At 46.5% G+C, this 18,002-nt stretch overlaps 1 protein-coding gene across 1 annotated transcript in view; it reads right to left on the bottom strand.

The window, feature by feature from the left end:
- LOC135388190 (uncharacterized) overlaps positions 1-18,002 on the bottom strand; it is a 215,675-nt gene that overhangs the window by 20,797 nt on the left and 176,876 nt on the right. Inside the window, exon 2 of the mRNA XM_064617578.1 lies at positions 4,627-4,787. Coding sequence (XP_064473648.1) covers positions 4,627-4,787 — 161 coding nt within the window. The remainder of the gene's footprint in view (positions 1-4,626; positions 4,788-18,002) is intronic.

Genomic DNA, 18,002 nt, shown 5'->3' with positions numbered 1-18,002 from the left:
GTGTTAGCGCCGCGAAGCAACTCTGGCTATGAGCAGTGTACAGACGGAGAGCAGGAGGGGACCCGGGCTTAATATGCGTCCTGGACCGACTTCAAGGGAAACTGTGGGACATTTGTCTGAAAATTCTTCAGAAAACCCAGGGAAAACCTCAGAGAGCACAGCCGGTGACAGCATTCGAACCCACCACCTCCCAGTATTCAGCCTGACCTTGGCTACTATCAACTGGCGCTTTAACCCGCTCGGCCATACCACTAGTCCTCTACATGAAACGACCCTACCTATAACGGTGACTAGGTGACTGTAATCTTACAGTTAACATGATCTCGAGGTCAAATAATCTACCTGTATAATATACAGGGTGTCCCAGAAAACGTGTCATTGAATTATAATAAAAAAACTACACCACCTAGAGTCATGCGGTCAATGGCATTTGTTCTTACTGGGTTTTTGCCACCTCCTCATGTGAATGTCGTGTAACGTACGTTTAATTAAGAAAATTTTTGCGAGCTTAAGCCGTAAATTTGCCTAGTAAAGGTCACTTTTTTACCCCACCAATGTGAAGAGCGTGTCTAATTTAGTCAAATAATGATAATTGACAGGCATATTCAGGAGCTATCCCATCGGAAAAAATAGCCGAACATCATGCTCTACGGAGGTCGCACAGAATAGCGCACGATGAATTTTTCAGCCCAATCTTTGTCAGTTCGACGAAAGGAGGTTGGAAACCCAGCCCTCCACGACATCGCAGAAAGAGATAAAACAGGCACGGCTTATCGCGTTCGACTTTCGCTGGGATAATGCTTTCCCTCTCCCAATTTTAGGAACTGTTACTTTTTCTACTATCACTCTGTGGGCTGGCTTCGGAACCTCCTTTCGTCGCACTGAGAGCGATTGCGCTCAAAAAGTCATCGCGCGCTATGGTCCGGTGCTCCGAAAAGCATGATATTCGGCTATTTTTTCTGATGGGATAGCTCGTGAATATCACTGTGAATTATCATGAATTTGAGTGAATTCGGCAGGCTGTTCATATTGGTGGGGTAAAAAAGTGACCTTTACTTGGCAAATTTCCGAGTTCAGTTCGCAAATATTTACATAATTAAACTTGGAGTACATGACATTCACATTAGGAGGTGGCAAAAACCTAATAAGAACAAATGCCGTTGACCGCATGATTCTAGGTGGCGTAGTTTTTTTATTATAATTCAATGACACGTTTTCTGGGACACCCTGTGTATCATATCATATCAGAACAAACAAGCTACTTGTAGGGCTTGTGCCAGTGTTACCATACGTAACTCTAGAACTTGTGGTGGGTAATGTTGTGGTAAGATGTCGCTTTCTGATCCTGAAGTCGCGAACTCCGCGAAAGACGCTATGATTTTGGTGGAATGGCGTGACATGCTTATGGCGAATTCCGCCACTGGGAGAGAAAGTTTTGCTCCATAACTAGCGTGGGCCAACCGCCTACTCCCAATGGTGTCATACGGGCCTGCGTTCTTGCCATCTGCCTTCGGTGGAAGCAAGACACACCTCGGGCACTGCGCGGCGCTGCCAATCCATGTCTTCTTTTCGTGGATTGGATCGACCAGACAGCCTACACATCGACGTAGTCAGTTCGGAATCGCGACCTCCTGCAGACTGTATAGTACTCGTTTATGCTTTTAATGCATTAATGCTGCATTAATGTTAGCGTTACCGAAAACACAAAGCGAGACACAGGAACTTTACAGACCTCACTTGTCGCGTGCATATCTGTTCCCTTCGTGTCCTGGCCTGGTCTGTTCGTTTTGCTCTCACATCAATTGCTGGACTAAAAAAGTTTTCCACCTTCGAATACTTTGGCTCTCTCCTCCCTATGGAACATTCCAAGCCTGACTTGGTTTTGCCAACGGGACAATTTTTGCACCTTCCTGGAGCAAAACAATATGGACGTGTTAACGACTCCGGATCGTATGGAGCGCGCTCCTTTTCACTAAACGGGACGTCTCCTTTTACGGAGTGTGGCGCTCCTGCCCACAAGTTGGACTGCTTCTCGCGCTCTCCGCCCTCCTTTCCGGTTGGATCCGGCTCTACCGGAAAAGAACATTCAGTGACACCCAGAGGCCTAGAGGCGCTTTGCACGCGCGACGCGCACACATCCATAGCTAGGCATTGCGGGCCGCGAAACTCACGATCATCATCATCATCTGGTAAGGCATGAGCTCAGCCCGCCATAGCTCAGCCGCGTGCTACGAACTCACGTGAAGGTCGACACGGCGTATCCCTGAGCTCGATCATGCCGCATATTAGCGCACTCACCGGGTAACCTCACATCTGCGGACAGAGAGTCGGCAAAATAATCCATGCTCTTGTCACAAGTGTGATGTTATCCGGGGAGTGGTCTAATATGCGGCATGATCGGGCTCAGCGATACGTCGTGTCGACCTTCACGTGAGTTCGGAGCCCACGGCTGAGCTCATGCTTTATCAGATGGTTGTGATAGTGAGTGCCGCGGCCCGAAATTCCGAGACATGCACAACATCACGTGCACACGCTCCGGCACCTGTGTTTTTTAGGAGACACCATCTCCATATTTTTCTTTCAGAATTCCAACTCCAACTGTAACGCCCACACGCAACGCTCCCTTGGCTTAAAAGAAAAACAAAAAACGTTTAGCAGAGGCTCCGGAGCGAGAGGGACACAGTGGACGGAGCGCGCTCCGCGGAGCCGCTACCCTTTGACTCGCTGCACCCTTTGACTCTGTCCTTGCCGATGGAATTAGTCATTAGAGGCGTCCGCGAGGGACGTTAAATAAGGAGTGTCGCGTCCGGAGTCTTCAGAGCACGTTCAAGTTCCCAAAAAGCAGCATCAAAATTCATCTAGCGACCGACCAATGTGACGTGGTTCATGAACGTACTTATCTGGCTACTTAACGTTACAACTTGTCGTTATCAGACACGGAAGCTTGATAGCGACCATACAAAACCTTCGTGTTACATGCCGCGTCTTATCAAAGCTGACAATAAGTATCCTTTGCTATCGATGTCGCTCATTCCAGTGTCAGGAGTCACCAGTCTGCGCAAGTGAGTGTGTGCAGTATGCGACGCATTTCTCGGTGACAATTCGGCAGCGTCTGAGCAACGTGTTCCGGCACCGTAAAAATCGGTGCTGAAGTGCTCGACTGGGGTCTACACCCATCCGTCCGGCGGTTCTTCCTAGGTCAGTGGAAGACACTTGAGTGGTATTCTAGTTTCAAAATTTCACCTCTTGAAGGCGACACCAGACCAGACAGTGCGTTCGCCTGCCGTGCCGATGAGATATTGAGTGCGTGGGAGTTATGATCGGCGGCTGTCTATCAGAGACGTTGCAGAGAATGCTGGGATAGCATGAGGCACGTGCTACAATCCTGTTTGCACAGGGTCCCCGCCGACGATTCCGCAAATTCGTGCGACTTTTTTTTTGTTCCCGCAGCTGGTGAGCGGTGAAATACCGCCTGTTCTCTCGGAGAGGTCTAAGACAGCACGACGAGTTCAATGAGGGCTAATACAGAATGTCACTGCCACAGGTGTGCTCTCGTTAGTGGAAGGAACGCTCAAAGAAGTGCATACAGCTACTTTTAGGGAGGCATACTGAACGGTAAGTCTGTGGTCACTCCCTATCTCTCAAAAAACGAAGAAAGAAAAAACAATCCGTTTCTGAATTACTGATCAGTCCTCGTACGTGAGGAAATAAACTTTCGCGGTACTTATAGCGCACACGTGCACAAAACCATCCGCGGACAGTCTGGTATACGTGGTACAGGGTTAGCCTACTGCGGTTATCTTGCAATCGTACCACAAAGTAGTATGGGCGGTGATGTCTGTCTGTGGTGGGAGTTTCGTAATACCTCGTTAAGGTAACACGCAAGGAGACAGCAATTAACGCGAGGCCTAAAGAACTCGCTTGAAGACGGAAAACGTCTGCGCGGTTGTTGAGGATTTGATAGCGACTCGACGGCATCTAAGCAAGCAATAAATAAATTGTCTGCTCAGTTAACTGTGCTGTACTTGATACGTTTGCCTCATTCAACAAAAAGGAAAACCGATCTCCTGAATGCACGCAAGATTCGCTTTTCCTCCTTCAGCCAGGCTCTGCGGGTCTGCCCACGACTACACGCTCAGTCCATCGTTTTCTTGTCGTGCTGCTTGTAATACTGTTGCGCGTCTTCTTCTTCGTCCCTGCGTGGGTGCGGCTCTCCTAGCATGGATTGTAACATAGCTTTTCATTTTCGTACCTGCTATCCTTTATGCGTCACCCTCCCTATTGCGAATACTCGTAGATATCCTCCTACCAATCAATACGCAAACATGTCCATTCTAATTACACCGTCGCAGTTGCATGCAGCATATGGGACGAGGCGAACTCGAGAAGCTCGAAAGAAAAATCAATTGTATCTTGAGTTGAAGTTTGCGAACGATATTGGATTTTCCACCGGTTGCATCGACTTGTTGGGAAAGACACGCCGGTGCGGAAGGACCCTGTGATTCAATGAAGGGTTCCGTTTCGCGTGTATCTAAGCAATGCAGTGAGGACAGCGATGGAAGCGACCGATACATGTATACAATGCTTGCGACAACGTTACAATTGAGTAATATAAAGAATGCGCACCGTTTTGTAGAACATGCAGGACATGCGATCTTCGTCTTCTCCTTGTGGACAGTCGATGAATCCGTCGCAGAGGACGTGGTCGTCGATACACCGATATCGGCCCATCCGGTCTGGGGAAGGACACGCGAACCGTTCCATGCCGTCTTCCGCGCTCGGGCATTCTGTAAGAGGGCGACAACGTATGAGCAATCTCGAAAGTGGTCACGGAAGGTTAGAAAATCCAGCGAACCCGTGTCAGTAACTTATAGATTGAAAGCAAATAGGTTCATTCAACGACAACAATAAACGGAACGAAGACACAGTGAATGCCATGGGATGCTTCCATGGGATGGGATGGCTTAGAGCCAACAAAATCATTATCACCATCATCATCACTGTCATCATCGGCATCATTCCAGGAGTTTTACAACAATGCATCTGGTGCAAGTGATGTGGAGTTGCTGGCTTCACACTAGTGAAGCCAAAATCTCCACTTTTTTATTTTTTATTTTAAATCAATCAATCAATGGGATGCATCCCCGCGGAGGCGGGACCCTGCACCACTTCAAAGAGGTTAATATGAGAGGATGATGTTGATGTTGTCGTTGATGTTCCTTCAACATTTCAATGGCAAAACGTAGGTAGACAGAGGTATAGGGGCGACCTGCCGGAACTGTTCTTCACAGAGCGCTTCTTACGAGTAGCGTTTTCATGGAAGGACTGCATATAATGCTGCATATTACAGACGTACCGCATATTATGCTGCGTCTCCCGTCCATTTTGTGATCCTGTCCTTAAACTGATTAAACATAATTGGAATTATAATACTACTCTAACAGTCATAATCTGATAATATTCTAATGAGCACTCGGTGCACAATATGTCTCCCCTATTCTTGCTACATATACGGTCGTCCAGGGCTATTCGCTTGAGTTCGTGGCGTGCTATTCCTAAGCAGTCTGCCTGCTGGATATGACGACATGTTGATCGGAGAGATCGGGCTTACTGCGCCGACTTCTCTTGGAAAGTAATAACACTAGAACCTATGGCTTCTTCTCTGAACACCAAAATTGGACTGCACTAAGCAATACAATACCTAAATCTTTAACGACCACCTGTGCTCGATACCGCAAGAGCTCTTAAAACAACAGCTATCACAAACGCGAAAATAGCGTATTGGTACGAAAGGGAATCTCAGTTTATATAGGCATTGTTGTAAATACTTTTTATTTTCCCAGGGTCGTTTAGATTGTGGTCTACATTCCCTAAGTTCAAGGTGAACACAAACACTAGAGGCTCCGTTTTGCTTCACGTTTGTCCCTTCTGCATGGGTGTGTACATGTTTGACCTTCCCCCCCCCCCCCCCCCTCCCTGTCGAGCCTGTTGACGTCTACCTCGTCCCACGGGTTGAGCCACGCAAGGGTGATGTAAAATCCCTCGGACGTTTTCAGAACCCAAAAATAACGGCGTTCGTGTCTTGCATTATAGGGAATAGACGCGACAGCGTTCCGTCGATTGTTTGCGCACCCACGAATAAGAACACGCTCCACGTGTAACGGACAATCCCCACGTGGCCGACTACAATGAAGGCATTGGAGCGGTAGAGAGAGAAAACGAAAAATAGGTGCACGTGTGGTACTTCTAGCAATGTAGAAGTAGTAGCCATGGGGGGCAGGCTTCTCGGCTCGAGAACAAACACGCTGCCCTCAGGATGCCTGCCTGTTTGAGAGTGACAGTCCCATCCGGAGGTAGCCACGTTATTCTGTAAAGTGCCATTACGGCTAAAAAAAAAAGATATTTAGGTTATTTAGAAAGTTATTTATTATAGGAAATCAAATTTTGTTCTAAGACATTAGAACAGCCGTCAGTGAGACGATGGTGATGGCGATGTGATAAAGAAAAACATGGGGATGTGAGTCGCCACGAAGTTGAACTGACCACCCCAGGACGCTTACAAAAAAAAAAAAAAAATGAACGAGTTAAAGGGATGGAATTCAACATGTGGCTCAAAAGTTTCAACCAAGTGAGCGTAAAATAGCTGGGGGCACGCGCAGCACACAGTCAGCCTATCATGGAATGTCCATATATGCCCGGTTGTAAACAGAAAATCTTCAAGTGCCGTCAATGCCTTGTCGGACGACTGATGACTTAAGAGTTTCGCGATGTCGAAGGCTCGGGATTCCACACGAGACAGGTTCGCCTCTAAAACCCTTTGAGTGTCAACGTATTTCCGTCACCTGAGAAAAATGTGTGCTTGTACGTCCTCTACAACGTCACATTCCCTGCATTTGGGGGAGTCTCGCTTGCTCAGTTTGAAGAGAAGACGTGTACGGTCCATTAAACCGTAGCCTATGTAGGACAGCCGTCGAAGGAAGTATTCTCCAAAAGCATAGGTGACGTTGTAATGTGCTATCGCTACAGTTTCCTACCAACAGCGCGCGTGCGTACTCCCGGCCTCCGCCCAGGGCTTCATGAATCGTGGTGGCCGAACTGGACGCGTGCGTTGGTGCCCCCATCCATTGTCTTGACACCCCAGGAGCTAGCATTTTGGCGTAAGGCAGAAACGGGGAAATAATTGCCCATTGCAACACGTGGGTCAGGTAACAAAGGGACACTGCTTAGATATTTAACTCTACACTCTAAGGAAAAAAAAGTATGATTTTCTACCCATTTCGGTAGAGCTGCATTGCAACCACATTTCTACTCCAACCAGTTTTACCTTTTGGGTATAACTGCAGAGTAGAAGCAAACTACAGAGTAGAAACTGTCGTTCTACCAGCTTGGGTAGGAAATTCTACCATTTTCTCTTGGAGCAAACGTGAGAGAGAGGAGCAAGGGAAAGGGACGACGACGCTTATACCCGCAGGGGAGAAGTCGCGTAGTGGATTGGCACAAAATGGTAGAAGTACCGTCATGCTGCAACTGTGGGTAGGAAATTCTACCTTTTTTTCTTAGAGTGATATACTATGTTCAACAAATCGTGCTATAGTTCTGGGTCTTATGGCGCTGTCCTTCTTGACGTCATGTCCACTTACAATTGCACCGTCGGATATTGCTTCCGGGTGTTATGTTTGTGATGCCTCGCGGGAGACTAATTCATCCAATCAATCGGCGACCTCGTAAAGGTGGCCGAGACTGCGAGGATCGTTAACGGCTCGGGCCATTCCTCGTTAAAGGTCCGCAATTACCGCTCTTCGTACGTGAGACGACCAATCAGGATGGTGCAATAGATTACTTCCTTTTGCGTGCGACGCTCCCAGGAAAGCTTTTTGCCCTTCTGTCCCTCGCTTGCACCGTCCATTACGCGGACACACCATTCAAGGGCATGCAAGCAGTGGCGCATTGCTTAGGAAAGAGATTGTAGGTCTTTCATTCCTAGTTCGCCCACACTCAAACACCAACAGAAACTTCGTTGTTTGATAGGATGTCTTAGTAAGTAAGTATGTAAGTAAGTAAGTATTACCTAAGAAAAAGAAAGGAAAACAGTCTTGGAGCAGCGTGGCTGCCAACAACGGCAAGCCGGGTTTTCGTCACCACCACCACCACCACGTAATTTCACAACCTGCATTTCCATTACTTTTCTGGTCTTCTGGCGTGCAAGGCGCTTTCAGCTCGTCCCATAGATAATCTTTTCTTTGGGCACGACGCCGTTAATTAATGAAGGTTAACGAAGGAGCAAATCCTGGAGGAAATCCTAATTGTTTTTTTGCGATCGATGCAAGTGCTGCTTGCATGATGCAAATGTTGCTTTCAACGTGCGGTATCGGTCCGAGGTCCTGAACATTATGTGCAAAGCCGCATGGTAACAGAAACCATAAACCAAATCCGAAACAGCAAACGTGGTACCCCCCTCTCTTTTTTCTTTTTTGTGCTCAGTGTTGCGAGCTGATGAACTGTACTGATAAAGCGAGTGTCCGCACTGCTTTTGTATTTGAACCTTGAACAGACGGTCGGTGTATCGTGGCGCTCGGGTAAACTGTATACAAAGAAGAACAAAGTGAACTTCGGAACAAGTCAGAGTCAACGTAGCAATAAATCAAAGCCAATTTCAGAACGCCTGGTCAATAGGAACCGCACCTGTCTCCTGTTGTCTCTTTTAATCAATTCTCTGAGCCGGATCGCTTTCTTTACTGTCGCACTTCGGAGTTCGATGTTTCTACTATCCTGCAATCGCATTCTGGTTAACCGCTTGTCTCGACGTGCGCGTCATCCGTTTTGCGGTGATCTTCTGCGTGGTATCACTACTCATGTAATGGCTTCGTGACTTCGAGAACTAACTGCGATAAAGCTAATGAACATTAGGGTCTCAAGCAGCATGAATAAATTAGTGGAAAGTAGCGTATGCCATACGTCATCGCCCCGGCATCACTGGGACAGTGTTTGCTCACATCTAAAATTGTAGGGCCGCGAAAGGCGAAATGTTTTTTTTTCTTTTTTATATATAAACGATTGTCGGTACTGCTTCCCCATCTTTGAGATAATCTTATTTTCTGTTCCTGGCAAGTGCAGAGAATAGAATGCTCGTCTTTGCATTTCAGGTTGAATGTGCTTGCGCCATCGATATTGCATTGGGTGTCTTTTTCCGAGAACAGCTCGTGCACTTTATTCAATGTGCCTGTTTACTCTAGGCACAAGTAGTAGACGGTCCAAAGTGGCTCACGTACACAGAGGCCAAAGACACAATGGGCATCCTGCTCCACTGTACGCCGCATGCGTGCGGTAGATGGCGCCTTAGAGCTGCTCTGAATATTCTTTACCAGACAGTCTTTTATGCACGATAGAAATAGGATTGGCCGGTTTCATCAATGCGATCAGCGATGTTCCTCCTGGACTTCGCTTTTTTTTTACTCCTGTGTCGAAGATTTCCGGTTAAAGAACCCCAGGCGGCCGAAATTACCTGCAGTCCTATCCAGCGACACGCGTGCAGCATGTCTACACACAAGTGGGGTCGGGTTCACCTTACGAGTGGGTCTACTCCCTATTATTATTACTATTCTGATTATTATTATTATTAGTAGTAGTAGTAGTAATAATACTACTAGAAGTAAAAGTAGTATTCCTCTTATTAACATTATTCGCTTTTATTCACCATTTCGGATTAACCACGCTGTTTCACGTGGTCTGCACCTGTGTGCAGCCAGCATGTTTACTCCCCCCCCCCCCATCAACTACAGCCATTGTTGAAGATGTAAACAAAATAGCGTATATATATATATTTACAAGGTGATCGCGCACTCCCTGTCGCGGACAGCCGTTTCGGTCTGGTTGGAGATCTGGCTGGTTGGAAAAATCACAAAGTGTGGACGAGTTCTTTTCTTGTTTTTTTCTTGCATTATATTTCGCTGTAGGTCCCGATGCGTAAAACAGAGGTTCCGTAAGCGTGCGAAGTAAAATTTAAAAATTAGGATGTTTATTTAATTAGTGAGCGTATGCAAATGAGCCGCTCGCTACTCAGTTCATGGCCGGTGTCCCAAGGATCATTATCAAAAAGAAATTTCTTCGATAGTACCACCTGTTCACGAATTATTCTGCCAGGGGACTTTCGTGAAACACCCGGTGTATACACGCCGGCAAGCTGGTAGATAAGATCCATGACGACGAAGGCTGGCCTTGGGTACAACAACTGCAAGGACCTAGCATAACACAACATGAACTCGTGTTGTGTTGTTATGTGCATCCCTGTAATTATTGTGCTCAGGCTTCGTCGTCATGGAACGGGGATATAGTCATGCCCTTTTTTTCTTTTGACTATAAGGCAATGGAGGCGTTTGAGTCTCTAGAAACGCATAGATGAAGGCCCCGCTGCTTTAATCTACACATGAATTTTGTTGTTCAAGGGTAAAGTCACCAAACACACACACATACACATATGACTGTCCCTGAGAGAGGAGCGTCCCCTAGCGTGCACTTTATACGGTGCACAACATCTGCCAAGATGTGAAAGCGGTGCGTTGTCTTAGCTACGCAAGACGACGTAAAGCGAAGATTTGCTGTCCACAAGAGGGCTCTGCTTCTAGAACGCCGCGGATTTTTCACGTAACTTGCGGCCATTGCTAGTCTCGTTATTTCGACTGTATAACGCGCACCGAAAAGCCATCGTGTGAAGTTTTAAATGCCATCAGGCCATGTAACTAACAAAAAAGTGCGGGACCAAGTTTCTCCTATAAGTACACGCGTCGCTGACTGTCAGGTTTTGTCCCCCTTTCCATCAGCTGCCTCTGTGAAACGAAAGTTTCCTCTCAACAGCCACAGAAGAAATGTTCTGTATGATTAGCGTTCACTTATACGTTCAAATAAAAGGGCTGCAAGGGACGTTTGTGGGTTCTCTTCAGGGAATTAAAGCGCAGAGAATTGAGTCGGCGGACCCCGAAAGGTGAGCGGATTCCCAGGTGACTCCCGCGTCCAATTTTCCTAATGTAGCTCTACAAACACGCAGACAGGGGAAACGTCGTGAAGAAGACAAATAAAGGGACATTTTGACTCGGGAGTAAAAAAGGGGGCGCCTCGGTTCCTGGAGGCTATGTGGTACTCCATACACGTGAATCATAAATAAATATGCGGTTCCTATGGATAGAATGCTGTAGAACGTTGTTTTGTTATAGTTATCAATCATCCCATAATGACATTATGAAAGTCCTACGCAATGAGTTCGTGAAAAGGTAATCGACTTTCCCGAGTCAGAGTCCCCGTCAGACAGCACGCCAAACGTCAGTTTAGTAGCTGTTACTTAGGATAAATGATCTTTATGTCCGTGTCTCATACGGCAGTGGAAATGACCTTTAGCAATAACTGGCATTTTCGGCTAACGGCGCCCACTAACGGCCTTTAGATCACAAACCACGTGATCTCGACAGCAGAGCAGAGCGCTCTCGTGTACCCTCGCACCTAGAGTCGCTAAATAAGCTTATATAAGAGCTTATTTAGTGACTCTACTCGCACCTAGTGACTCTACTCCCACCACTAGAGATTGGTTACGCTGTTGAGCGCGAACGGTCTGCCATTCGTATTTTGCTTCTGCTCTAGGTTCGTTTAACTGTATTTGTTCTTTTCTGCTTCTGTAGACATTATTTTCTGATATATTGTAACTATTATTTGCTTGTTTGCACAAGTAATTGTTTCGACGCCGCTGCGACGCCACTGCGACGCCGTGCTTGCTGCAGACCGCAATTTTGTCGCTCTCCCACTTTACTTTAAAATATACTGCTGCGATGAAGGTCAAGAAGGATTAAAACACGCTCTGAGTAACATTTTCGCTTGACGTATAGAGAGCTGCTTTTGAGGATATTGTTGGGATATTATGTGACTTGTCTTCCACCCTGTACGCGAAATGATTGCTTGGTTATCAGTATGAACATCACTGGTCAGGAATGCCAGTTAGCCCAGTTAACTCTCGTCTGACAAGTGTCAACCGTAACGGGCTGTTAAGTAACACAAATGTCAGTTTACTAATTGACATTTAATTCGCCGTCTGACAGGGGTGCTTCGCCAGAAAATTTCACTTTCTGCTCTCTAAGAAAAAAATTGAGTAATTTGGGGAGTATCGTTACAGCTTCTAGTCCAGTTACTCGTAATTTAGTCCCCTGAACTGTACTGGCTAGCGCTGCAAACGGTCCTTAAGCTTCGCAAATGGTCCCATGAATGCATGAGTGTATGTAAACATGTGCTCTGTGGGAATTTGACAGAACAAGGCAATATAATACAACAATTTTCTTTTCTAATTTCAACTCCAACTCTGTCTACTGAACAATAAATAGTTAGTGTCTCTTTCTTGACAAATTGTGCCCTACGGATGTCGTAAAATATTTTGTAACATAATTTAATTCACAGTCAAGGTATATTTTAATTTACGAACATCGATTATGTACGTGTGAGGATAAAGCGCTAAATGTAGAGCCCTGTCTGTGACATTCATGTAGTCCCATGCATTTAAGTCCCATAGGCACAAACGGTCGTGACACTGGCAATGCATTTTGTCCCCAAAAGGATTTAAACCACTTCTTTCTCCCCTTGGAGTGCGGGTTTCCTCTATGTGTAGCAAAAGGGGCAATGGGGTGGCAAAGTGGAACGCATTTACATAGAATACCTATACTTTCACAATTTCATGAACCAAAATTATCCACGTGGAGGAAACCCTGAGCATGCACATAGAGAAACAGGAAAATAGCACACAGTGTTTCGCTGTGGCCATGCTCAGGTTTTTATCAGCGTGCTGCATGCCCATCATTTCGTCGTTTGTTGATCAGGGCAGAGAACAACGTCATTTGGGGTGATGGTTAGCTCGCAGCGCGTGGCGGTGAAGTAATGTTCTGAGGGTTCCGTTCCGTTCCGTTTCTGTTCTGCTTCTGAGGGGGTTCTGTTTCTTTTATGCTTCTGAGACGTTTCTGTTTATGTTCTGCTCCTGAGAGGGTTCCGTTTTTGTTCTGCTCCTGAGAGGGTTTCGTTCCTGTTCTGCTTCTGAGAGGGTTCTGCTTCTGAGAAGGTTCTGTTTCTGTTTTGCTTCTGAGAGGGCTGTGTTTCTTTTCTTCTTCTGAGAGGGTTCTGTTTCTTTTCTGCTTCTGAGAGGATTCTGTTGCTTTTCTGCTTCTGAGAGGGTTCTGTTGCTTTTCTGCTTCTGAGAGGGTTCTGTTGCTTTTCTGCTTCTGAGAGGGTTGTGTTTCTGTTCTGCTTCTGAGAGGGTTGTGTTTCTGTTCTGCTTCTGAGACGGTTGTGTTTCTGTTCTGCTTCGGAGATGGTTGTGTTTCTGTTTTGCTTATGAGATGGTTCTGTTTCTGTTTTGCTTCTGAGATGGTTCTGTTTCTGTTCTGCTTCTGGGATGGTTCTGTTTCTGTTTTGCTTCTGAGATGGTTCTGTTTCTGTTTTGCTTCTGAGATGGTTCTGTTTCCGTTTTGCTTCTGAGATGGTTCTGTTTCTGTTCTGTACAGCGTTTAAACACGTCCGGCGCAATGCTCAAAGATGCACTTATTTCTTTATTGTTTGCATTCCTGGTTCTGTGAAATATATTCACAATTTTACATTCATGACTAGGCGCATATTATATCTAACGCAAGAGCATATAGACAGCCTGTACGGATACTTGCGCGTTAATTTAACTTTGGACTCCAGTTTGTAGCCTCTAGCCTCCAGCTTGTAGCCCGACGGTCACAGCGGTCGGCGGGGAATTGGAAAGTTTCCGCCGTTTCCCCAGCGGGGGTCTCGCCTTCATCCAGGCAGATATTGCAGGATGCCGCAAGATTGCTTTCCAGTCGACACGTGGGCCTCGTCGAGCAAATAAGAAAAGCGGAGGAAGAGCCGTGATCTGCCGCATGCATTGGGAATGTTGCAGAAATGGAAGTAATGCATCCTGGAGGAATACACGGTCGCTCCGGGAAGCCGACGAAGGATTCATGGCCCCATCATCACGAGAAATGCATCTGTTTTTCTTTGACAAACACCTGCTTGTACTTGTTTGCTGTTTGTTTGTTCGTTTGTTCGTTTCTTTGTTTGTAAAAAAAAAAAAAACGAGGAGAAATTGGACTCCTCTCCCGGCGTGTTCTGCTACTCGTAGCAAATACCTGTTTTTACGTACAACAGGTATTAACGCGTTCCGAATGCCTCCTATTCTCATACCAAATATACCAAACCAAATATACAAAATATTAAGGCTGTGCAGGTAGGGTAGACAGCAAGGGTATTGAATTGGGCTGGTTGGTACGCATTAAAAAACGTTAAAATACCCCAGTGCTGGGTAAAAACATTTAAAAAGAGGAGGGCGAGATAGAAGATGCAACACAAGCACTGAGCTTCAACCAAATGAAACGTTTCTTTATTGGACCTGTTTTTATCATATACCGTACAGGTAGGGAGTGACTTTTTCGGGTTAAATGCCTTTCTCAAATTCGGTGGGTAAAAATCGGGCGCTATTTTTTAAATCTGTAATTCAGGGAGAAATCGGGCGATAATTGTGCCTTCGGGTGTTCTCGGGTATTTTTGTTTCTCCTCTTGTCTATTAAGTCCTTTCCTAATCTCTTTCTTCTTCTTTTTTATTTTATTTATTTGCGGGATTGTGACCTTCCAGCGGTAATCCCCGAAGGCATAGACAGTGTTGACACTCATGGGTGTATTGCTGGGAACGTAAGTGACCCTTTCTTACATTGTTACACGTAGCGACCTTTCTTCGTCTTCAGTGGAAACGTCACTTGAGGATTTCATAGTGACTAAAAGTCGGGGAGAAATCTGGTTTAGCCCGAATTGGTCGGCGGTTAGTTCAGGGGGGAATAACCGGGCGGTATCGGGTTTAACACGAAAAAGTCACTCCCTACGTATAGGCGGTTAAATTCGCAGGCTCAATAATTCGCGAATTTGCGAGGAGTCAAGACGTCTTGGGGGCCCTCCACCTTGAATTTCCAGGAAGGACTTTACAAAAGCTATCACAACTGTGTGATAACCCGTTGCATTTGTCTCCCTTTTTGAGTCCTTCTGACTGAGAGAGCTGGGATTAGGGGTCCTTACTCGGCTGGTATCTGCGTCATTGCCGATTTGCCCTGTCTCCCGTCATTCTTGTCACCGCATCAATCAGATGGTGGCGGAGGTGAAGATGAAGATGAAAACTGCTCGCCGCAGCATCAAGCACGTACGATTGGCAATCGATAGTGATACTGCAACTTTTACAAAGGCCAATCAGCGTGGCAGCGTGCTTAAACCAGTACGCTTGCTGAATGGTCCAGGCTTACAAGTAACCGGAATCACGGTAGGCCGACATCGGTGCGGGATTCGTGAAGGCTGGGCTACTGTCTCCACTTGGCAGCAGAAAAGAACATTTTGTCAGGCAATGCAGCGTAATAGCGAAAGAAACCGCGTACATAAACTGCCTCAGTCCTATGTCCTATGGGTCAAATTTCTCACATATTTCGTTCGCGTATTTTTCTGGTTCGAACATTTCACGGAACTTTAAATTTGTGAAGAAAAGAGCGCTCCCGAATTTCGCGAAAGTTAGTTCCTCGCGAGAATTCCTACTTATATACACGTTGTTGGTAACAGATGTCCCGGGACACCCCCCTTCGTCTAACCTGTTTTTCCTATTCTAGAGATTTCTTTATACTGTCTAGAAAATCTACAAAACTCATAGCCGAGGCAGGGAGCACACGTGCTAGTGTTCCTTCTGTAGATTTTCTAGATTGTATAAAGAAATTTCTAGAATAGAAAAAAACAGGTTACACGAAGGGGGATCCCCCCCCCCTACGTCTTTGAGTACGTAACGCCACCGCGCAAAGTATGCTGGTAGGCACTATCAGCCGACGCGTTTTTTCCCGCTTCTTGCACACCGCAGCAAAATATAACCTCGAACCGGACTTCTGGTGACGTTACATGTTTCTAAACTGAAAGTCGTCCTAAGAATAGGTCCAGTAGAGAAATCTTTCATGGGGTTGAAGTTCGGCTTGCGTTGTGTTCTTTCTCGTCGTTGTCTTTTTAAATGATTTGACGGAGCTCTGGGGTATTTTAACGCTTTTATTTAAGGAAAGACAGTGGGCGGCTATTAGAATGCTCTGGATAATATACATAACATGTTGTTCACGCAACTGGCTGCTTCTCGTGATGTCAGTCGCACGGACAGCAACCGCGTGAGTGAAGTGTATGCCAATTTTGTTGTCCTTCGTTGTTTTTGGTAAACGAGTTGCGCCAGCTAAGGACCGTACCACGTTCTCTAGTTGGTGCGACGGTACAGCACAGCGTGCTTAGCCGCAGGTGTGAACGAGGTGTACGCTTTTTGCGTTTTCGTTGTAAGCCGTGCAATAAAAAGCGCGTCCTTTTCTGATCACGTTGAGAGCAGAATAGAATGCTTTGCCTTCAGAGACAGAGTGAGAAAAATAAGAGGGGGAGGGAGAGAAGAGGTAATAGGGCCATTGTGAAGTAGAAGTCAGCCTGCAATGAGAGTGACTTCTTCTAGAAATAATGGTTATAGAGGGAAGTGGTCGTGAAAATCCGCAACAAAAAACCCAAGACTATGGGAGGCGATAACACACACACACACATAAATGGGATGACGATGTGGTGGGTCACGATAAGAAAGACACGTGCCTTTGTGTTTCTCCCTTACAATACGGAATGTGACCATAACATTTCACGCGCAAGTTTAACGGTGAGGAGACGTACATAGCCGTCCGTCCGTCTGTTACATATAGCGGATGCGCGAAACGTGTTTTTTTCAAAAATTTCTCGTTGAGGTAAATTCATGGAAACACAGGAGGCCTCTATGTTGGATTAGGAGAGACGACGGGTATACATGAACAGAAAGAAAAGGAAACTGGGAAACTCGAAGCTCGAAAGGGGCCCTTAGTACTTATTAAAACGCTTGTCGTCGAACCTACGCCCACTTCTCGTTCCTCACACCTCAAACTCTAGAGCTACGTCGCCCTCATTTCCACGCCTTCCTTTTATGTGCCGTGAAAACTACATTCTGCCAAAGCCTGCGGACCTGTTCCTTGAAATTCAGTGTGCAAATCTGTCGACATTCTTTCAAGTTGCCCGATTGACTATGAAGCGCATGAGGTGCGCAATGCTTAAAGGAGCGGAAGCCACCTACGTGGCGATCGAAGTTTTCTGATTGGCTACCCTTCGAGGAGGAAGACGAGGAAGCACAGGAAGTGTCTTTCCTCGCCGATAAGCCTTTCTCCGCCACGGTTCCTCCTTGCGTTTGTCGACCTTTAACGACCGGAAAATGCGAGGTCGCCAGGCGAGACCTTTTGCCGTTTCGCCAGTAACCCGGTGTTTGGGACTCTCGTATAACGGGAACAGCATTTCCGTTGTCTCGCCTTCTGAGTTTGGAAAATTAGTTTTCTTCTTCTTCTGTTTTTTTTTTCGTTCTTTTGCTTGTCAGATCCCACGTGCAGCAGGGTGATGTTTGGGAACGGCACGGTCAGTTGGCGGCTCAGTGCATCAAGGAAGGAGGAGGGGAGGGGAAAGACGATGGTGATACAGGAGAGGGATGGGCGTGCAGTCCCGCTCGCCCCGATATTCGTATAGTTACGTGGAACTACCCACAACAGCAAGTATCCCTCTTTACCCCTGCAGCATGGTAAGTACCAGGATGGGTACTCAGAAACCTTCATTGGGATTGCGTTACCTTATATGGCACAAAAACTTCTAATCCCGCCGCAAGAGTACAACGGAGCGAAACGATTTCGTGACGGTGACGGACATACTCCTCAACGACTCGCACTGCTTCTGGAGTAACTTGAAGGCACCTAGCTTATAGGACAGACATCGCTTCCTATCAAAACATTGTGTTTTTTACTTGACCTGCCGCTTCCGTTGTCGTTAGAGAAACCAACGACAGGTTCGCCCGAACGAAACGTTCGAGCCGAGTGTCGCTCATGCGCATTAGTTGTAGGACGCGTAATTCGCCCAAACTACCACCTTCC

The sequence above is a fragment of the Ornithodoros turicata genome, chromosome 3, assembly GCF_037126465.1.
Source record: "Ornithodoros turicata isolate Travis chromosome 3, ASM3712646v1, whole genome shotgun sequence".
NCBI classification, from domain to species: Eukaryota; Metazoa; Arthropoda; class Arachnida; order Ixodida; family Argasidae; genus Ornithodoros; species Ornithodoros turicata.
Note: the sequence above shows the minus strand (reverse complement) of the source record. Positions and strands in the feature narration are given on the sequence as shown.